Source organism: Triticum dicoccoides, chromosome 7B (genome assembly GCF_002162155.2).
Source record: "Triticum dicoccoides isolate Atlit2015 ecotype Zavitan chromosome 7B, WEW_v2.0, whole genome shotgun sequence".
Lineage (NCBI taxonomy): Eukaryota > Viridiplantae > Streptophyta > Magnoliopsida > Poales > Poaceae > Triticum > Triticum dicoccoides.
In genome coordinates, this window is record NC_041393.1 from 188,052,584 (window position 1) to 188,069,351 (window position 16,768).

The 16,768-nt window shown below is 45.4% G+C and overlaps 2 protein-coding genes across 2 annotated transcripts in view; both read right to left on the reverse strand.

The window, feature by feature from the left end:
• Window positions 1-1,859, reverse strand: part of LOC119337464 (ubiquinone biosynthesis protein COQ9-B, mitochondrial-like) — a 9,885-nt gene extending 8,026 nt beyond the window's left edge. Inside the window, exons 1-2 of the mRNA XM_037609613.1 lie at window positions 1,446-1,859; window positions 1,245-1,352 (exon numbers count right to left, since the gene is read on the reverse strand). Coding sequence (XP_037465510.1) covers window positions 1,245-1,352; window positions 1,446-1,769 — 432 coding nt within the window. The 5' untranslated portion in view covers window positions 1,770-1,859. The remainder of the gene's footprint in view (window positions 1-1,244; window positions 1,353-1,445) is intronic.
• A 13,317-nt stretch (window positions 1,860-15,176) lies between these two features.
• Window positions 15,177-16,761, reverse strand: LOC119337548 (chaperone protein dnaJ C76, chloroplastic-like). Its single transcript, XM_037609712.1, has 5 exons — window positions 16,428-16,761; window positions 16,046-16,232; window positions 15,872-15,978; window positions 15,535-15,748; window positions 15,177-15,442 (listed from the first exon to the last, which is right to left on the reverse strand). The coding sequence occupies exons 1-5, from the start codon at window positions 16,683-16,685 to the stop codon at window positions 15,306-15,308; spliced, it is 903 nt and encodes a 300-aa protein (XP_037465609.1). The 5' UTR covers window positions 16,686-16,761; the 3' UTR covers window positions 15,177-15,305.
• Window positions 16,762-16,768: the final 7 nt, after the last annotated feature.

A 16,768-nucleotide genomic window follows, 5' to 3' on the forward strand; every position in this document is an offset into this window, starting at 1 on the left:
TGCCAAATCAAATAACAAAAAAAAAAAAAGATCCCAACAACACAAACGGCTACCATAGATTCACACCAAACAATAAAAGGATAGGCCCAGTGCATAGAAGCTCCCACACAAGGTGGGGTCTGGGGAGGGATTATAGGAACCTAGTCTTACCCCTGCAAAGTGCAATGCAGAGAGGCTGGTTCGAACCCAGGACCTCTTGGCACAAGTGGGGAGGCCTTCACCACTGCGCCAGGCCTGCCCTCTATTCACACCAAACAATAACAGCACTTAAAAGGGGATGTATATGGAGAGTAGGAACTGGAGGAAAAATCGACATTTGGCAGGACCCTTGGATTCCATCTAGTGCTAACCGTAAGGTGATCACACCAAGGGGACAAATTATGTTAACAAAAGTCAAGGAACTTATTGATCCGCGTAGTGGGCAGTGGGACGAAACTCTAATTCGGGATGTTTTCAACCTGGTCAATGCACAATGTATCTTGCAAATATCTCTGAATGTGCAAGGATTCGAAGATTTTGTCGCGCGACAGTACACTAAATCTGGCACTTTTTCGGTCAGGTCTGCTTATCACAGTGAATGGGAGCATCGCTATGGTCAGCAGCTTTCTCGCACTGATGGGGAAGGATGGGTTCGAATAAACCTGGTCTGGCAAACAGTCTGGAATCTCAGTGTGCCAAGGAAGATTAAAATTTTCATTTGGAAGGTCCTACATGGTATGCTTCCCTGTTTGGGAGACCTTGCAAATAGACACGTTTCAACTAGTGCTCAATGCCCAATTTGCTCGTCAAGTGCGGATTGTTTGGCGAAGGAATGTTATACATCTAAATCTCCGCCCTTTTGGGACAACTCTGCCCCTGATTTTATCGCATCTTTGATTGCAAACGATATAGCTGTCATTTGATGAATAAAATCTTATTGCCGTAAAAAAAACATTCATCATCCAAATATGCAATAGCTATCAACAACTACGATCTGTTGGAAATATACCAATCAGATATAGCATCCAAATATGCAATAGCTATCATCAACTATCATCTCTTCATAACAACTGGTTGCGTTAGTTTCCAACCAATGTGCATTTCAAGGATTAATTCCTACAGTGATCTATGATGCTACCATATTCTTCAAAATTCCAATCCGATGTAGCATTCAAAAAATATATTTTTTTCTTACGATGAAAATTGATCACCACATCGAGATTAGGCAACAAATCACAACAGAAACAAATTGGAGGGGGCGGTACCTCAACTAGCGCAGCCTCCTTCCTTGGGAAGGCACCGACGATGGCCGGCGACACGGACACATCCCTCGCACCCGCGATCATGGCCGACTCGCTCCATCCCATCCTCGGCTAAAGCAAACCCGAAATAAAAAATCAAAAAAATGCAAAAACAGTAAAAACGCCAAAAGTGGAAGCAGATTTGGAGGGAATTCGAGCCGCAACCACGTGGAGAAGCGACGCGCGGAGGACCTTCTGCTGCTCCTCCTCGTACCCCGAGCCACCAGATCGGCGACCACCCGATGCAGCTCCCTGTCCAGTCCGGTAGGCCCCTCCAGCGCCGGAACCGGCGGAGAAGGAGGCTCCATCCTTCTTGGGAGGGTCGACTGTGGGCTCCGGAGGGGGGACGGGAAGAGGCGGTGGGAGCGAGGCGTCGGTGGACAGCCAGCAGAGAGCAGCGGGGGCAGGAGGCGGCGGGGAAGTGCATGGGAGGAGGCGGCGAGCGGCGGCAGTGGAGAGGAGGCGGCGGGCGGCGAGGAAGGAGGCCATTGCGGAAGGGCCGGTGCCACGTACTACCACGTGTTCGACGAAATGGCGAGGCCGTATCGAAACAGAGTTTGCCGAACCAATTGGTGCCGTAAAGACTCTCAGTCGGGACGCGAAGTATCTTCTCGCGAGCTCATATGCTCCTGTATAAACAGTAAACTTTAAAAAAGGTAAAAAAATATCAAACAACTCTGAAAAAATCATTAGGAAATTTTAGTGTGTCTGCAAAGTTTCATCATGAAATCACATTCGTAGAAATCATGGCAAAAAAAAATAGATGCTCTAATAATGGTATTTTCAAACACATTTTTGAGCTCTGGTTTTTCTTTTGCCACACTTTCACAAATGTGATTTCGTGATGAAACTTTACAGCACTTCAAACATTCCTTAATGTTTGTCATAACAAAAACAGAATGTTTTGAATTATTTCCAATATTCTTTGTTTTTACTATTAATGCCAATAGCATTTGAACTCGAGCTAAGAAAGGTACTTTCGACTCAGTCGTATTTACTGTCGCCACGATTTGCATATAAAGTGTTGAAAATACCCTAACAAACATGGTTATACATGAACCTGATAAAAAAAGTTTCTTGCAAAAAAGTTAGCAATTTAGGAAAAAGTAAAAAATCTTCAAAACTTTTTTGGAACAAACTTGACCTACTGAAGTACCCCTATAAAAAATTACAAAGGAAAACTCCACTAAAAAATTTAATCAAAAAAAAAATTCAGGACAATGTAGAGTGAATAGTAACTCTAATATGGTGCTGATTTTGGCTTTTTGCCAACAATACCATAAAAATCATTTTTTCGCCCAAAAATTTGTGCGGGTGTGACGCTTGAGCAAGTTTGTTGTAAAAAAACATGTTTTCAGCCATTTTTTAAATTACTTTTTTTTGGAGAAACAGGTGCATCTCTTCCAAGTTCATTCGTTCCCCTCATATATCGTGTTTTTTGTAAATTTTAGAGATTGGCAAGGTCATGTGCAAACTCAGTCGTCATAACTCAATCTTAAGAGATTCGGTTATACACCGCTCGCCGGAGCAAGGGAAAGGACACCTGCAAACGTCATCGTCATACCAGGCTTTAAAGACCACATAGCCACTCACCGTTAGAAATGAGATCTACTACTAACCAATGAAGGAACATCATCTGGGGCATCACCCCACGCAAAAGCAGACTTACAATCCTTCACCATCAGTCCAAGCGGTTGGAGAAATCATACCATGCCGAAGATTAACTTGAAAGGAGAGGTCAAAGTCCCCACACTAAGATTCAGCCAACTGCTTGTCTTGATTGACGTATTAAGTGTCAAGATCTTACGGGGGCCGACAAAACCGGCAACACCTACCCTCATAGGCCATTCATCGACGCCTGAACGGACATCGTCAAGGTAGTGAGAGGCCAAAGAGACCTTATTCCAATGCGATGTCGCCACCACCTCGTCAATGCTGCCTGGAAAACTAAAAACCTAGGAGAAACAAGAACTAATAAAAATGGAAGGGATAGGTCCCCCACTCCTCTAGCTGCCAACAAGCCACCAAACAGGATAAAGGAAGGGGGGCGAGGCTTGGTGGCAGCTAGAGTTAGGGATAGGAGGAAAGGTGATGGCGACTAGGGTTAGGGATAGGAGGAGATTGATTTTCGAAAAGAGACGCTTTATTACTTAAAAGATTTAAGCATTATACCCGGCCTCTGCATAAACCCCCTTAGCAACAATAACAGGAGATTGATGGCAGCTAGGATTAAGGATAAGAGGAGAAGTGCAACTTAAACCCCCTTAGTAACAATAGTTATTTAAGTAGACTGAAGTCCAGTAGTTTTACTTCTCGTTTGCCCGTAAAATATCGACCCGCAAAACGCGTTTGCAGTTTCACAAAGATCTCGTTTGCGGGTCGAAAACTAGCGCGACCGAACAGAAACTGTATCTGAAACTGCATAATTTGAAAAAACAGTTTTGCGGGAGAAATTGCAACTCGTGGACGCGAGTAGTTCATCACGTACTACATAGATTTTACATGATCAAACACTACAAGCACTAGTTCATACTTGTAGGACCTTGAGAAGAGGTGTCTAGAGGGGGGGTGATTAGACACTAAGTACCAAAGTTGCAATTTTTAAGATTTTTAAGTTTAGGTGAAGTTTAGGCACAAGTTTAACATTAACAATACATAACAAGCAAGCATGCAATGAATATATGAGCAGCGGAAAGTAAAGCATCCAACTTGCAAGAATGTAAAGGGAAGGGTTTTGGAGGATTCAAACGCAATTGGATACACAGATATTTTTGGCGTGGTTCCGATGGTGGTGCTATCGTACATCCACGTTGATGGAGACTTCAACCCACGAAGGGTCACGGTTGCACGAGTCCACGGAGGGCTCCACCCACGAAGGGTCCACGAAGAAGCAACCTTGTCTATCCCACCATGGCCGTCGCCCACGAAGGACTTGCCTCACTAGCGGTAGATCTTCACGAAGTAGGCGATCTCCTTGCCCTTACAAACTCCTTGGTTCAACTCCACAAACTTGTCGGAGGCTCCCAAGTGACACCTAGCCAATCTAGGAGACACCACTCTCCAAGAAGTAACAAATGGTGCGTTGATGATGAACTCCTTGCTCTTGTGCTTCAAATGATAGTCTCCCCAACACTCAACTCTTTCTCATAGGATTTGGATCTGGTGGAAAGAAGATTTGAGTGGAAAGCAACTTGGGGAAGGCTAGAGATCTGTTGGGGAACGTAGTAATTTCAAAAATTTCCCACGCACACGCAAGATCATGGTGATGCATAGCAACGAGAGGGGAGAGTGTTGTCTACGTACCCTCGTAGACCGAAGCGGAAGCGTTGACGCAACGTAGAGGAAGTAGTTGTACGTCTTCCCGGTCCAACCGATCCAAGCAACGTTACTCCGGCACCTCCGAGTTCTTGACACACGTACAGCTCGATGACGCACCCCGGGCTCCGATCCAGCAAAGCTTCGGGGAGGAGTTCCATCAGCACGACGGCGTGGTGACGATCTTGATGTTCAACCGTCGCAGGGCTTCGCCTAAGCACCGCTACAATATGACCGAGGTGTAATATCGTGGAGGGGGGCACCGCACACGGCTAAGGAACGATCACGAAGATCAACTTGTGTGTCTATGGGGTGCCCCCCTCCTCCGTATATAAAGGGGGAGAGGAGGAGGGGGCCGGCCAAGAGGGGAGGCGCGCCCTAGGGGGGGCAAACCTACTCCAAGTAGGTTTGCCCCCCCCCCCTTTCCTATTAGGAGTAAGAGAAGGAAGGAAGAGAGGGGAGGGAAGAAGGAAAAGGGGGGGCCGGCCCCCCTCCCAATTCGGATTGGGCTTGGGGGGCGCCCCCTCCTTTGCTCCTTCTCCCTCCTTTCCACTAAGGCCCAATAAGGCCCATATACTTACCGGGGGGTTCCGGTAACCTCCCGGAACTCCGGTATAGTCCCAATCTCATCTGGAACCTTTCCGGTGTCCAAATATATCCGTCCAATATATCAATCTTTATGTCTCGACCATTTCGAGACTCCTCGTCATGTCCGTGATCACATCTGGGACTCCGAACAACCTTCGGTACATCAAAATGCATAAACTCATAATATAACTGTCATCGAAACCTTAAGCGTGCGGACCCTACGGTTCGAGAACAATGTAGACATGACCGAGACACGTCGCCGGTCAATAACCAATAGCGGGACCTGGATGCCCATATTGGTTCCTACATATTCTACGAAGATCTTTATCGGTCAGACCGCATAACAACATACGTTGTTCCCTTTGTCATCGGTATGTTACTTGCCCGAGATTCGATCGTCGGTATCCAATACCTAGTTCAATCTCGTTACCGGCAAGTCTCTTTACTCGTTCCGTAATACATCATCTCGCAACTAACTCATTAGTTGCATTGCTTGCAAGGCTTATGTGATGTGCATTACCGAGAGGGCCCAGAGATACCTCTCCGACATTCGGAGCGACAAATCCTAATCTCGAAATACGCCAACCCAACAAGTACCTTCGGAGACACCTGTAGAGCACCTTTATAATCACCCAGTTATGTTGTGACGTTTGGTAGCACACAAAGTGTTCCTCCGGTAAACGGGAGTTGCATAATCTCATAGTCATAGGAACATGTATAAGTCATGAAGAAAGCAATAGCAACATACTAAACGATCGAGTGCTAAGCTAACTGAATGGGTCATGTCAATCACATCATTCTCCTAATGGTGTGATCCCGTTAATCAAATGACAACTCATGTCTATGGCTAGGAAACATAACCATCTTTGAATAACGAGCTAGTCAAGTAGAGGCATACTAGTGACACTCTGTTTGTCTATGTATTCACACATGTATCATGTTTCCGATTATACAATTCTAGCATGAATAATAAACAATTATCATGAAATAAGGAAACAAATAATAACTTTATTATTACCTCTAGGGCATATTTCCTTCAGTCTCCCACTTGCACTAGAGTCAATAATCTAGATCACATCACCATGTGATTAACATCGATAGTTCACATCATCATGTGATTAACACCCATAGTTCACATCGCCATGTGACCAACACCCAAAGGGTTTACTAGATTCAGTAATCCAGTTCACATCGCTATGTGATTAACACCCAAAGAGTACTAAGGTGTGATCATGTTTTGCTTGTGAGAGAATCTTAGTCAACGGATCTTTCACATTCAGATCCGTTATGTATTTTACAATTTTCTATGTCTACAATGCTCTGCACGGAGCTACTCTAGCTAATTGTTCCCACTTTCAATATGTATCTAGATCGAGACTTAGAGTCATCCATATCGGTGTCAAAACTTGCATCGACGTAACCCTTTACGACGAACCTTTTGTCACTTCCATAATCGAGAAACATATCCTTATTCCACTAAGGATAATTTTGACCGCTGTCCAGTGATCTACTACTAGATCACTATTGTACTCCCTTGCCAAAATCAGTGTAGGGTATACAATAGATCTGGTACACAGAATGGCATACTTTATAGAACCTATGGCCAAGGCATAGGGAATGACTTTCATTCTCTTTCTATCTTCTGCCGTGGTCGGGTTTTGAGTCTTACTCAATTTTACACCTTGTAACACAGGCAAGAACTGTTTCTTTGACTGTTCCATTTTGAACTACTTCAAAATCTTGTCAAGGTATGTACTCATTGAAAAAACTTATCAAGCGTCTTGATCTATCTCTATAGATCTTGATGCTCAATATGTAAGTAGCTTCACCGAGGTCTTTCTTTGAAAAACTCCTTTCAAACACTCCTTTATGCTTTGCAGAATAATTCTACATTATTTCCGATCTACAATATGTCATTCACATATACTTATCAGAAATGTTGTAGTGCTCCCACTCACTTTCTAGTAAATACAGGTTTCACCGCAAGTCTGTATAAAACTATATGCTTTGATCAACTTATCAAAGCGTATATTCCAACTCCGAGATACTTGCACCAGTCCATAGATGGATCGCTGGAGCTTGCGTATTTTGTCAGCACCTTTAGGATTGACAAAACCTTCTAGTTGCATCATATACAACTCTTCTTTAAATCCATTAAGGAATGTAGTTTTGTTTATCCATTTGCCAGATTTCATAAAAATGCGGCAATTGCTAACATATTCGGACAGACTTAAGCATCGCTACGGTTGAGAAAATTTCATCGTAGTCAACACCTTGAACTTTGTCAAAAACCTTTTTCGACAAGTCTAGCTTTGTAGATAGTAACACTACTATCAACGTCCGTCTTCCTCTTGAAGATTCATTTATTTTCTATGGCTTGCCGATCATCGGGCAAGTCCACCAAAGTCCACACTTTGTTCTCATACATGGATCCTATCTCAGATTTCATGGGCTCCAGCCATTTCGCGGAATCTGGGCTCATCATCGCTTCCTCATAGTTCGTAGGTTCATCATGGTCAAGTAACATGACCTCCAGAATGGGATTACCGTACCACTCTGGTGCGGATCTCACTCTGGTTGACCTACGAGGTTCTGTAGTAACTTGATCTGAAGTTTCATGATCATCATCATTAGCTTCCTCACTAATTGGTGTAGGAATCACTAGAACTGATTTCAGTGATGAACTACTTTCCAATTTGGGAGAAGGTACAAATTACCTTATCAAGCTCTATTTTCCTCCCACTCACTTCTTTCGAGAGAAACTCCTCTAGAAAGGATCCATTTTAGCAACGAATATCTTGCCTTCGGATCTGTGATAGAAGGTGTACCCAACAGTTTCCTTTGGGTATTCTATAAAGACGCACTTCTCCGATTTGGGTTCGAGCTTATCAAGTTGAAAACCTTTTTCTTATAAGCATCGCAACTCCAAACTTTAAGAAACGACAACTTTGGTTTCTTGCTAAACCACAGTTCATATAGTGTCGTCTCAACGGATTTAGATGTTGCCCTATTTAATGTGAATGCAGCTGTATCTAATGCATGATCCCAAAACGATATTGGTAAATCGATAAGAAACATCATAGATTGTACTATATCCAATAAAGTACGGTTATGACGTTCGGACACACCATTATGATGTGGTGTTCCACGTGGCATGAATTTGTGAAACTATTCCACATTTTTTTAATTGAAGATCAAACTCGTAACTCAAATATTTGTCTCCGCGATCAGATCGTAGAAACCTTATTTTCTTGTCACGATGATTTTCCACTTCACTCTGAAATTCTTTGAACTTTTCAAATGTTTCAGACTTATTTTTCACCAAGTAGATATACCCATATCTGCTCAAATCATCTGTGAAGGTCAGAAAATAACGATACCCGCCGCGAGCCTTAACACTCATCGGATCGCATACATCAGTATGTATTATTTCCAATAAGTCAGTTGCTCGCTCCACTGTTCCGGAGAACGGAGTCTTAGTCATCTTGCCCATGAGGCATGGTTCGCAAGCATCAAGTGATTCATAATCAAGTGATTCCAAAATCCCATCAGCATGGAGTTTCTTCATGCGCTTTACATCAATATGACCTAAACGGCAGTGCCACAAATAAGTTGCACTATCATTATTAACTTTGCATCTTTTGGTTTCAATATTATGAATATGTGTATCACTACAATCGAGATCCACTGAACCATTTTCATTGGGTGTGTAACCATATAAGGTTTTATTCATGTAAACAGAACAACAGTTTATTCTCTTACTTAAATGAATAATCGTATTGCAATAAACACGATCAAATCATATTCATGCTCATCGCAAACACCAAATAACATTTATTTAGGTTCAACACTAATCCCGAAAGTATAGGGAGTGTGCGATGATGATCATATCAATCTTGAAACTACTTTCAACACACATCGTCACTTCACCCTTAACTAGTTTCTGTTTATTCTGCAACTTCCGTTTCGAGTTACTACTCTTAGCAACTGAACCAGTATCAAATACCGAGGGGTTGCTATAAACACTAGTAAAGTACACATCAATAATATGTATATCAAATATACCTTTGTTCACCTTGCCATCCTTCTTATCCGCCAAATACTTGGGGTAGTTCTGCTTCCAGTGACCAGTCCCTTTGCAGTAGAAGTACTTAGTCTCAGGCTTAGGTCCAGATTTGGGCTTCTTCACTTGAGCAGAAACTTGCTTGTCGTTCTTCTTGAAGTTCCCTTCTATCCCTTTGCCCTTTTCTTGAAACTAGTGGTCTTGTTAACCATCAACATTTGATGTTTTTTCTTGATTTCTACCTTCATCGATTTCATCATCATGAAAAAACTCAGGAAGCATTTTCATCATCCCTTGCATACTATAGTTCATCACAAAGTTCTACTAACTTGGTGATGGTGACTAGAGAATTCTGTCAATCACTATCTTATCTGGAAGATTAACTCCCACTTGATTCAAGTGATTGTAGTACCCAGACAATCTGAGCACATGCTCACTAGTTGAGTGATTCTCCTCCAACTTTTAGCTATAGAACTTGTTGGAGACTTCATATCTCTCAACTCGGGTATTTGCTTGAAATATTAACTTCAACTCCTGGAACATCTCATATGGTCCATGACGTTCAAAACGTCTTTGAAGTCCCGATTCTAAGCCGTTAAGCATGGTGCACTTAAACTATCAAGTAGTCATCATATTGAGCTAACCAAACGTTCATGACGTCTGCATCTGCTCCTGCAATAGGTCTGTCACCTAGCGGCGCATCCAGGACATAATTCTTCTGTGCAGCAATGAGGATAAACCTCAGATCACGGATCCAATCCGCATCATTGCTACTAACATCTTTCAACACAATTTTCTCTAGGAACATATCAAAATAAACATATAAAAGCAACAACGCGAGCTATTGATCTACAACATAGATATGCTAATACTACCAGGACTAAGTCCATGATAAATTAAAGTTCAATTAATCATATTATTTAAGAACTCCCACTTAGATAGACATCCCTCTAATCCTCTAAGTGATCACGTGATCCAAATCAACTAAACCATAACCGATCATCACGTGAAATGGAGTAGCTTTCAATGGTGAACATCACTATGTTGATCATATCTACTATATGATTCACACGACCTTTCGGTCTCCGTGTTCCGAGGCCATATCTGCATATGCTAGGCTCGTCAAGTTTAACCTGAGTATTCCGCGTGTGCAAAACTGGCTTGCACCCGTTGTAGATGGACGTAGAGATTATCAAACCCGATCATCACGTGGTGTCTGGGCACGACGAACTTTGGCAACGGTGCATACTCAGGGAGAACACTTCTTGATAATTAGTGAGAGATCATCTTAAAATGCTACCGTCAATCAAAGCAAGAATAAGATGTATAATAGATAAACATCATATGCAATCAAAATATGTGACATGATATGGCCATGATCATCTTGCACCTTTGATCTCCATCTCCAAAGTACTGTAATGATCTCTATCGTCACCGGCACGACACCATGATCTTCATCATCTTGATCTATATCAATGTGTCGTCACATGGTCGTCTCGCAAACTATTGCTCTTGCAACTATCGCTATCGCATAGCGATAAAGTAAAGCAATCATTTGGCACTTGCATCTTATGCAACAAAGAGACAACCATAGAGCTTCTGCCAGTTGCCGATAACTTCAACAAAACATGATCATCTGATACAACAACTTATATCTCATCATGTCATCACCATATCACATCACAACATGCCCTGCAAAAACAAGTTAGACGTCCTCTACTTTGTTGTTGCAAGTTTTACGTGGCTGCTACGGGCTGAGCAAGAACCGTTCTTACCTACGCATCAAAAACCACAACGATAGTTCGTCAAGTTGGTGTTGTTTTAACCTTCGCAAGGACCGGGCGTAGCCACACTCGGTTCAACTAAAGTTGGAGAAACAGACACCCGCTAGTCACCTGTGTGCAAAGCACGGCGGTAAAACCAGTCTCGCGTAAGCGTACGCGTAATGTCGGTCCGGGCCGCTTCATCCAACAATACCGCCGAACCAAAGTATGACATGCTGGTAAGCAGTATGACTTGTATCGCCCACAACTCACTTGTGTTCTACTCGTGCATATAACATCAACGCATAAAACCTAGGCTCGGATGCCACTATTGGGGAACGTAGTAATTTCAAAAAATTTCTACGCACACGCAAGATCATGGTGATGCATAGCAACGAGAGGGGAGAGTGTTGTCTACGTACCCTCGTAGACCGAAGCGGAAGCGTTGACGCAACGTAGAGGAAGTAGTCGTACGTCTTCCCGGTCCAACCGATCCAAGCACCGTTACTCCGGCACCTCTGAGTTCTTGACACACGTACAACTCGATGACGCACCCCGGGCTCCGATCCAGCAAAGCTACGGGGAGGAGTTCCGTCAGCACGACGGCGTGGTGACGATCTTGATGTTCAACTGTCGCAGGGCTTCGCCTAAGCACCGCTACAATATGACCGAGGTGTAATATCGTGGAGGGGGGCACCGCACACGGCTAAGGAACGATCACGAAGATCAACTTGTGTGTCTATGGGGTGCCCCCCTCCTCCGTATATAAAGGGGGAGAGGAGCAGGGGGCCGGCCAAGAGGGAGGCGCGCCCTAGGGGGGGCAAACCTACTCCAAGTAGGTTTGCCCCCCCTTTCCTATTAGGAGTAAGAGAAGGAAGGAAGAGAGGGGAGGGAAGAAGGAAAAGGGGGGGCCGGCCCCCCTCCCAATTCGGATTGGGCTTGGGGGGCGCCCCCTCCTTTGCTCCTTCTCCCTCCTTTCCACTAAGGCCCAATAAGGCCCATATACTTACCGGGGGGTTCCGGTAACCTCCCGGAACTCCGGTATAGTCCCAATCTCATCCGGAACCTTTCCGGTGTCCAAATATATCCGTCCAATATATCAATCTTTATGTCTCGACCATTTCGAGACTCCTCGTCATGTCCGTGATCACATCCGGGACTCCGAACAACCTTCCGTACATCAAAATGCATAAACTCATAATATAACTGTCATCGAAACCTTAAGCGTGCGGACCCTACGGTTCGAGAACAATGTAGACATGACCGAGACACGTCGCCGGTCAATAACCAATAGCGGGACCTGGATGCCCATATTGGTTCCTACATATTCTACGAAGATCTTACCGCATAACAACATACGTTGTTCCCTTTGTCATCGGTATGTTACTTGCCCGAGATTCGATCGTCGGTATCCAATACCTAGTTCAATCTCGTTACCGGCAAGTCTCTTTACTCGTTCCGTAATACATCATCTCGCAACTAACTCATTAGTTGCATTGCTTGCAAGGCTTATGTGATGTGCATTACCGAGAGGGCCCAGAGATACCTCTCCGACATTCGGAGTGACAAATCCTAATCTCGAAATACGCCAACCCAACAAGTACCTTCGGAGACACCTGTAGAGCACCTTTATAATCACCCAGTTACGTTGTGACGTTTGGTAGCACACAAAGTGTTCCTCCGGTAAACGGGAGTTGCATAATCTCATAGTCATAGGAACATGTATAAGTCATGAAGAAAGCAATAGCAACATACTAAACGATCGGGTGCTAAGCTAACTGAATGGGTCATGTCAATCACATCATTCTCCTAATGATGTGATCCCGTTAATCAAATGACAACTCATGTCTATGGCTAGGAAACATAACCATCTTTGATTAACGAGCTAGTCAAGTAGAGGCATACTAGTGACACTCTGTTTGTCTATGTATTCACACATGTATCATGTTTCCGATTATACAATTCTAGCATGAATAATAAACAATTATCATTAAATAAGGAAACAAATAATAACTTTATTATTGCCTCTAGGGCATATTTCCTTCAAGATCAAGATTCATATGGTAGGAATGGAATATCTTGGCCTCAACACATGAGTAGGTAGTTCTCTCTCAGAAAATGTATGCTGGAAGTGTAGGTTCAGTCTGATGGCTCTCTTCGCGAATGAAGAGGAGGTGGAGGGGTATATATAGCCTCCACACAAAATCTAACCGTTACACACAATTTACCAAACTCGGTGGTACCGATTCAACAGACTCGGTCGGACCGATTTAGCAAACCTAGTGACCGTTAGGATTTTCGGTGGGACCGATATGCAACTCGGTAGGACCGATATGGTTAGGGTTAGGGCATAACGTAATCTCGGTGAGACCGATTACACAAACTCGGTGAGACCGATTTTGGTAATTAGCTAACCAGAGAGTTGGTCAGGCAAACTCGGTGGGACCGATTACTCAAACTGGTGGGACCGATTTTGGTAATAAGTTATCCAGAGAGTTTGCATTGTAATCTCGGTAGTAACGATTGCTCAAACTCGGTGTGACCGATTTTGGTAATGGACATACACAGAGAGATTACATTCCCATCTCGGTGAGACCGAGATCCCTATCGGTGAGACCGATTTGTCTAGGGTTTGTAGCAGTGGCTATGTCATCTGAACTCGGTGGCGCCGGATAGAAAGAATCGGTGTAGCCGAGTCTGACTTTAGGTTTAGGACATATGTGTGGAAATGGGAAAGTAGTTGAGGGTTTTGGAGCATATCACTAAGCACCGTGGAGCAAGAAACTCATTAAGCAACACCTCATCCCTCCTTGATAGTATTGGCTTTTCCTATAGACTTAATGTGATCTTGGATCACTAAAATATAAAATGAAGAGTCTTGAGCTTGAAGCTTTAACCAATCCTTTGTCCTTAGCATCTTGAAGGGGTTCCCACATCCTTTAGTCCATGCCACTCCATTGTTGAACTTATCTGAAAGATACTAGATAAAAGTGTTAGTCCAACAAGAGATATGTTGACATTAATTACCAAAACCACCTAGGGAGCACTTGTGCTTTCAATACTACATACTACATCAATACTAGTACTAGAGGGGTGGGGATCTCACGGCGGTGAGGTCGCGGCCATGGACGGCGCCGTGGAGGAGCTCAATCCTCCTCGCCGGAGCTGCAGAGGTCGATGTACTTCGCCCTCTGCTCCTCGCGGATGCGGCACCACTCCTCGTCCTTCTCCTTGGTGGCGAGGTTGGCGGCGACCGCCTGCCGCCACTGGAGGTCTTCGAGCTCCTCGGCGTGGCGTCGGCGCTCCGCCTCCTCGCGCACGCTCCGCTCGGCAATGGCGGCCGCAACCGCGTCGACGTCGGCGACGAAGTCTTCCGGCCCAACGACCCCGCGACGGCCGAGCGGAGCGGGCTCCTCGGGCTCCTCCTTGACGGGGACGAAGTCGAAGGCGTCCGGCTCCTCCGACCACTCCCTCTTCATGGGGAGAAGGCCCGCGCCGAAAGAGGAGCTCCCGACGTAGGAAGATCTCGCCGCGGAGGAGAACGAGGCGGCAGAGGACGGGGTACGGCCGTGCCGACGGTCGTACTCCCCCGTCTCACGGACGCGGAAGCTCGCCGGCGGCGACAGGCTGCGGTTGGTCCACTTCCGGGCCCTGCGCTTCCTCGCGCCATCCGACCGGACGCGCTGCTCGCGCTCAGGGTCGCTTCCGCCGCCAGAGCCGCGTCCGGAGCTCCACATGCGGCCCCACATGGCGGCTGGAGGCAGGGAGGTGGTCGCTGGTGGCGAGAAATGTGGAGAAGGGGGGTGGGGAATTGCGTGGCTCGGCGGCAGCGGGGGATATGGTTTAGACCCACAAACGCGCCGTGAAACCGTAGATATAGCAGTCGGGGCGTGCGGTTTGCGAGCCGCGGCAAAAGAATTTACGGGCCGGGCATGTATGCGGGCTCTATTCTAGCCGAAAAATTGGGCCAAGCCCGCATACTCGCCTGAATTTTGCGGTTTCGCGTCTTTTACGGGGTCTGCTAGACTTTAATTTTGAAGCTCGCAATCTCGCCAAGTTCGCATGTAATCTAGACATAGGTCGTCATATTTGGCTGGGGAACCTCATGATCCAACCATTGTACCTATGGACATTTTGCTGAATTAATAAAGTTGGGCGAGAATTATAAAAAAAAAAGGTTGTTCTGTGTCATCTTCCATCTTAGTATATCCCAGGTATTACAGCACGTCGTACAACATCCCAGTGTATGGTTGTAGTCTTCACACCATCACTAACCAGCGACTAGCCATTGCACATCTACCTGTCTGTTCCGGACTTCCTCCAGTCTCCCAACCCATTCCAAACATCGAACAAACTCTTCCACCGTAGCTCCTGCCCCGCGTGGCGTCTCGCTTCGGCCTGAGCTGCCGTTTCAGCCTCCACGTCTTCACCCCCTGCAAACATTGTACAAATCCATGCATGGACTTTCAGTCTCTGAACTTCACATGGTTCTCAGTTCGTAGGGATGAACAGCTGAATATACTACCGTTGGCGCCCCTGGAACTATCTTGCTGCTCCTGCTTCTCGAGTTTCTTGGCGAAGTTCCTGGCTGCCGCGAACACGTCCTTGGGCCTCTCCCACCCGCCGCCGAACATGCCGTGCCCTTCCTTGGGCTGCGGACGCGCCATGAACTCCAGCACCGGGAGCTCTTCGCTCCCGACCCAGTGGATGCAGTTCACAGGGCAGCACTCCACAGCCACCTGCCATTGCAAGTCGAATGAATAAATCAGCAAAAATATTCAGCAGATTAAGATCCCTGGATATGTTTCAAACAGCTGCACTGCTGCCGATGCTCGGTGAGAAACTGAGACCATCTGGACTACCTGGATCTGCTGCTCCACGTCGCCAAACTGGACTTCAACGTGCGCGCTTCCAAGAACATCGTCCATGGCAAACGTCTTGCCGGCATGGTGAACACACTCCCTACATCCTGCACATGGCAACCTGTACCTCTGAAGCACTGATGTTCTTTGATCAGAAATATCAGTACTACGTACCTATGCATTTGTTCTCATCCACAAAGAGAGCCTGGCTCCTGATAGGCCCATTCCAAGAACTGTATCCCTCCCCGGTGTAACCGCTCCCAAAGCCGCCTCTGCTCTTGCCAAATCCATCAGCTTTCCTGGATGAACTCCTCATCAACACCTCATACGCCTCATTCAGCAACAGCGCGTGGTCATGGCCCTGAACAGAAAAATACCAATTCACAGTTTAGATTCCATGATGCAAGGGAAAGAACCGATCTGATATCTAACACGACAAAACAGTTGCTATTTGTCGAGTTTTTTTTTTTTTTTACCTTTTACCTGAATTTCTATGAAACCAAAAACCATACCCAAAAAGAAGAGTAAATCGAAGAACAGGCAGATGGATGCGCACCTTGTCGCCAGCAATATCAGGATGGTGTTGCTTCTGGAGTTTCCTGTAAGCTTCCTTGATCTCCTGAGGTGTGGAATGAGTTGCTACTCCAAGAACCTGGTAGTAGTCCCTTCTTGTCTTCCCCTTTGCTGTGCTGCAGCACCTGATCATGGTCCTTCTGTACTTGTTTGGTCTAATCAGTTCATGGTGAGCTGATCCAGATCTGAGCTGCAAACAATAGTGATCAGAAGCAGCACAGGTGCTGAAGAACCCTGCCATTTCTCACTTCAGGTTCTTCTTCCTGTGCCCGTGAGGCTGTGACTCCCGGGCAACTGGAGATAAACTCTCTTCGGATATTTGCT

Coding starts and splice junctions, on each gene's coding strand:
- LOC119337548 (XM_037609712.1), bottom strand. CDS start 16,685: ATGGCAGGGTTCTTCAGCACCTGTGCTGCTTCTGATCACTATTGTTTG. Junction 15,749..15,871: donor ACGTGGAGCAGCAGATCCAG/GTAGTCCAGATG, acceptor TTGCAATGGCAG/GTGGCTGTGGAGTGCTGCCC. Junction 15,443..15,534: donor TAGTTCCAGGGGCGCCAACG/GTAGTATATTCA, acceptor CAATGTTTGCAG/GGGGTGAAGACGTGGAGGCT.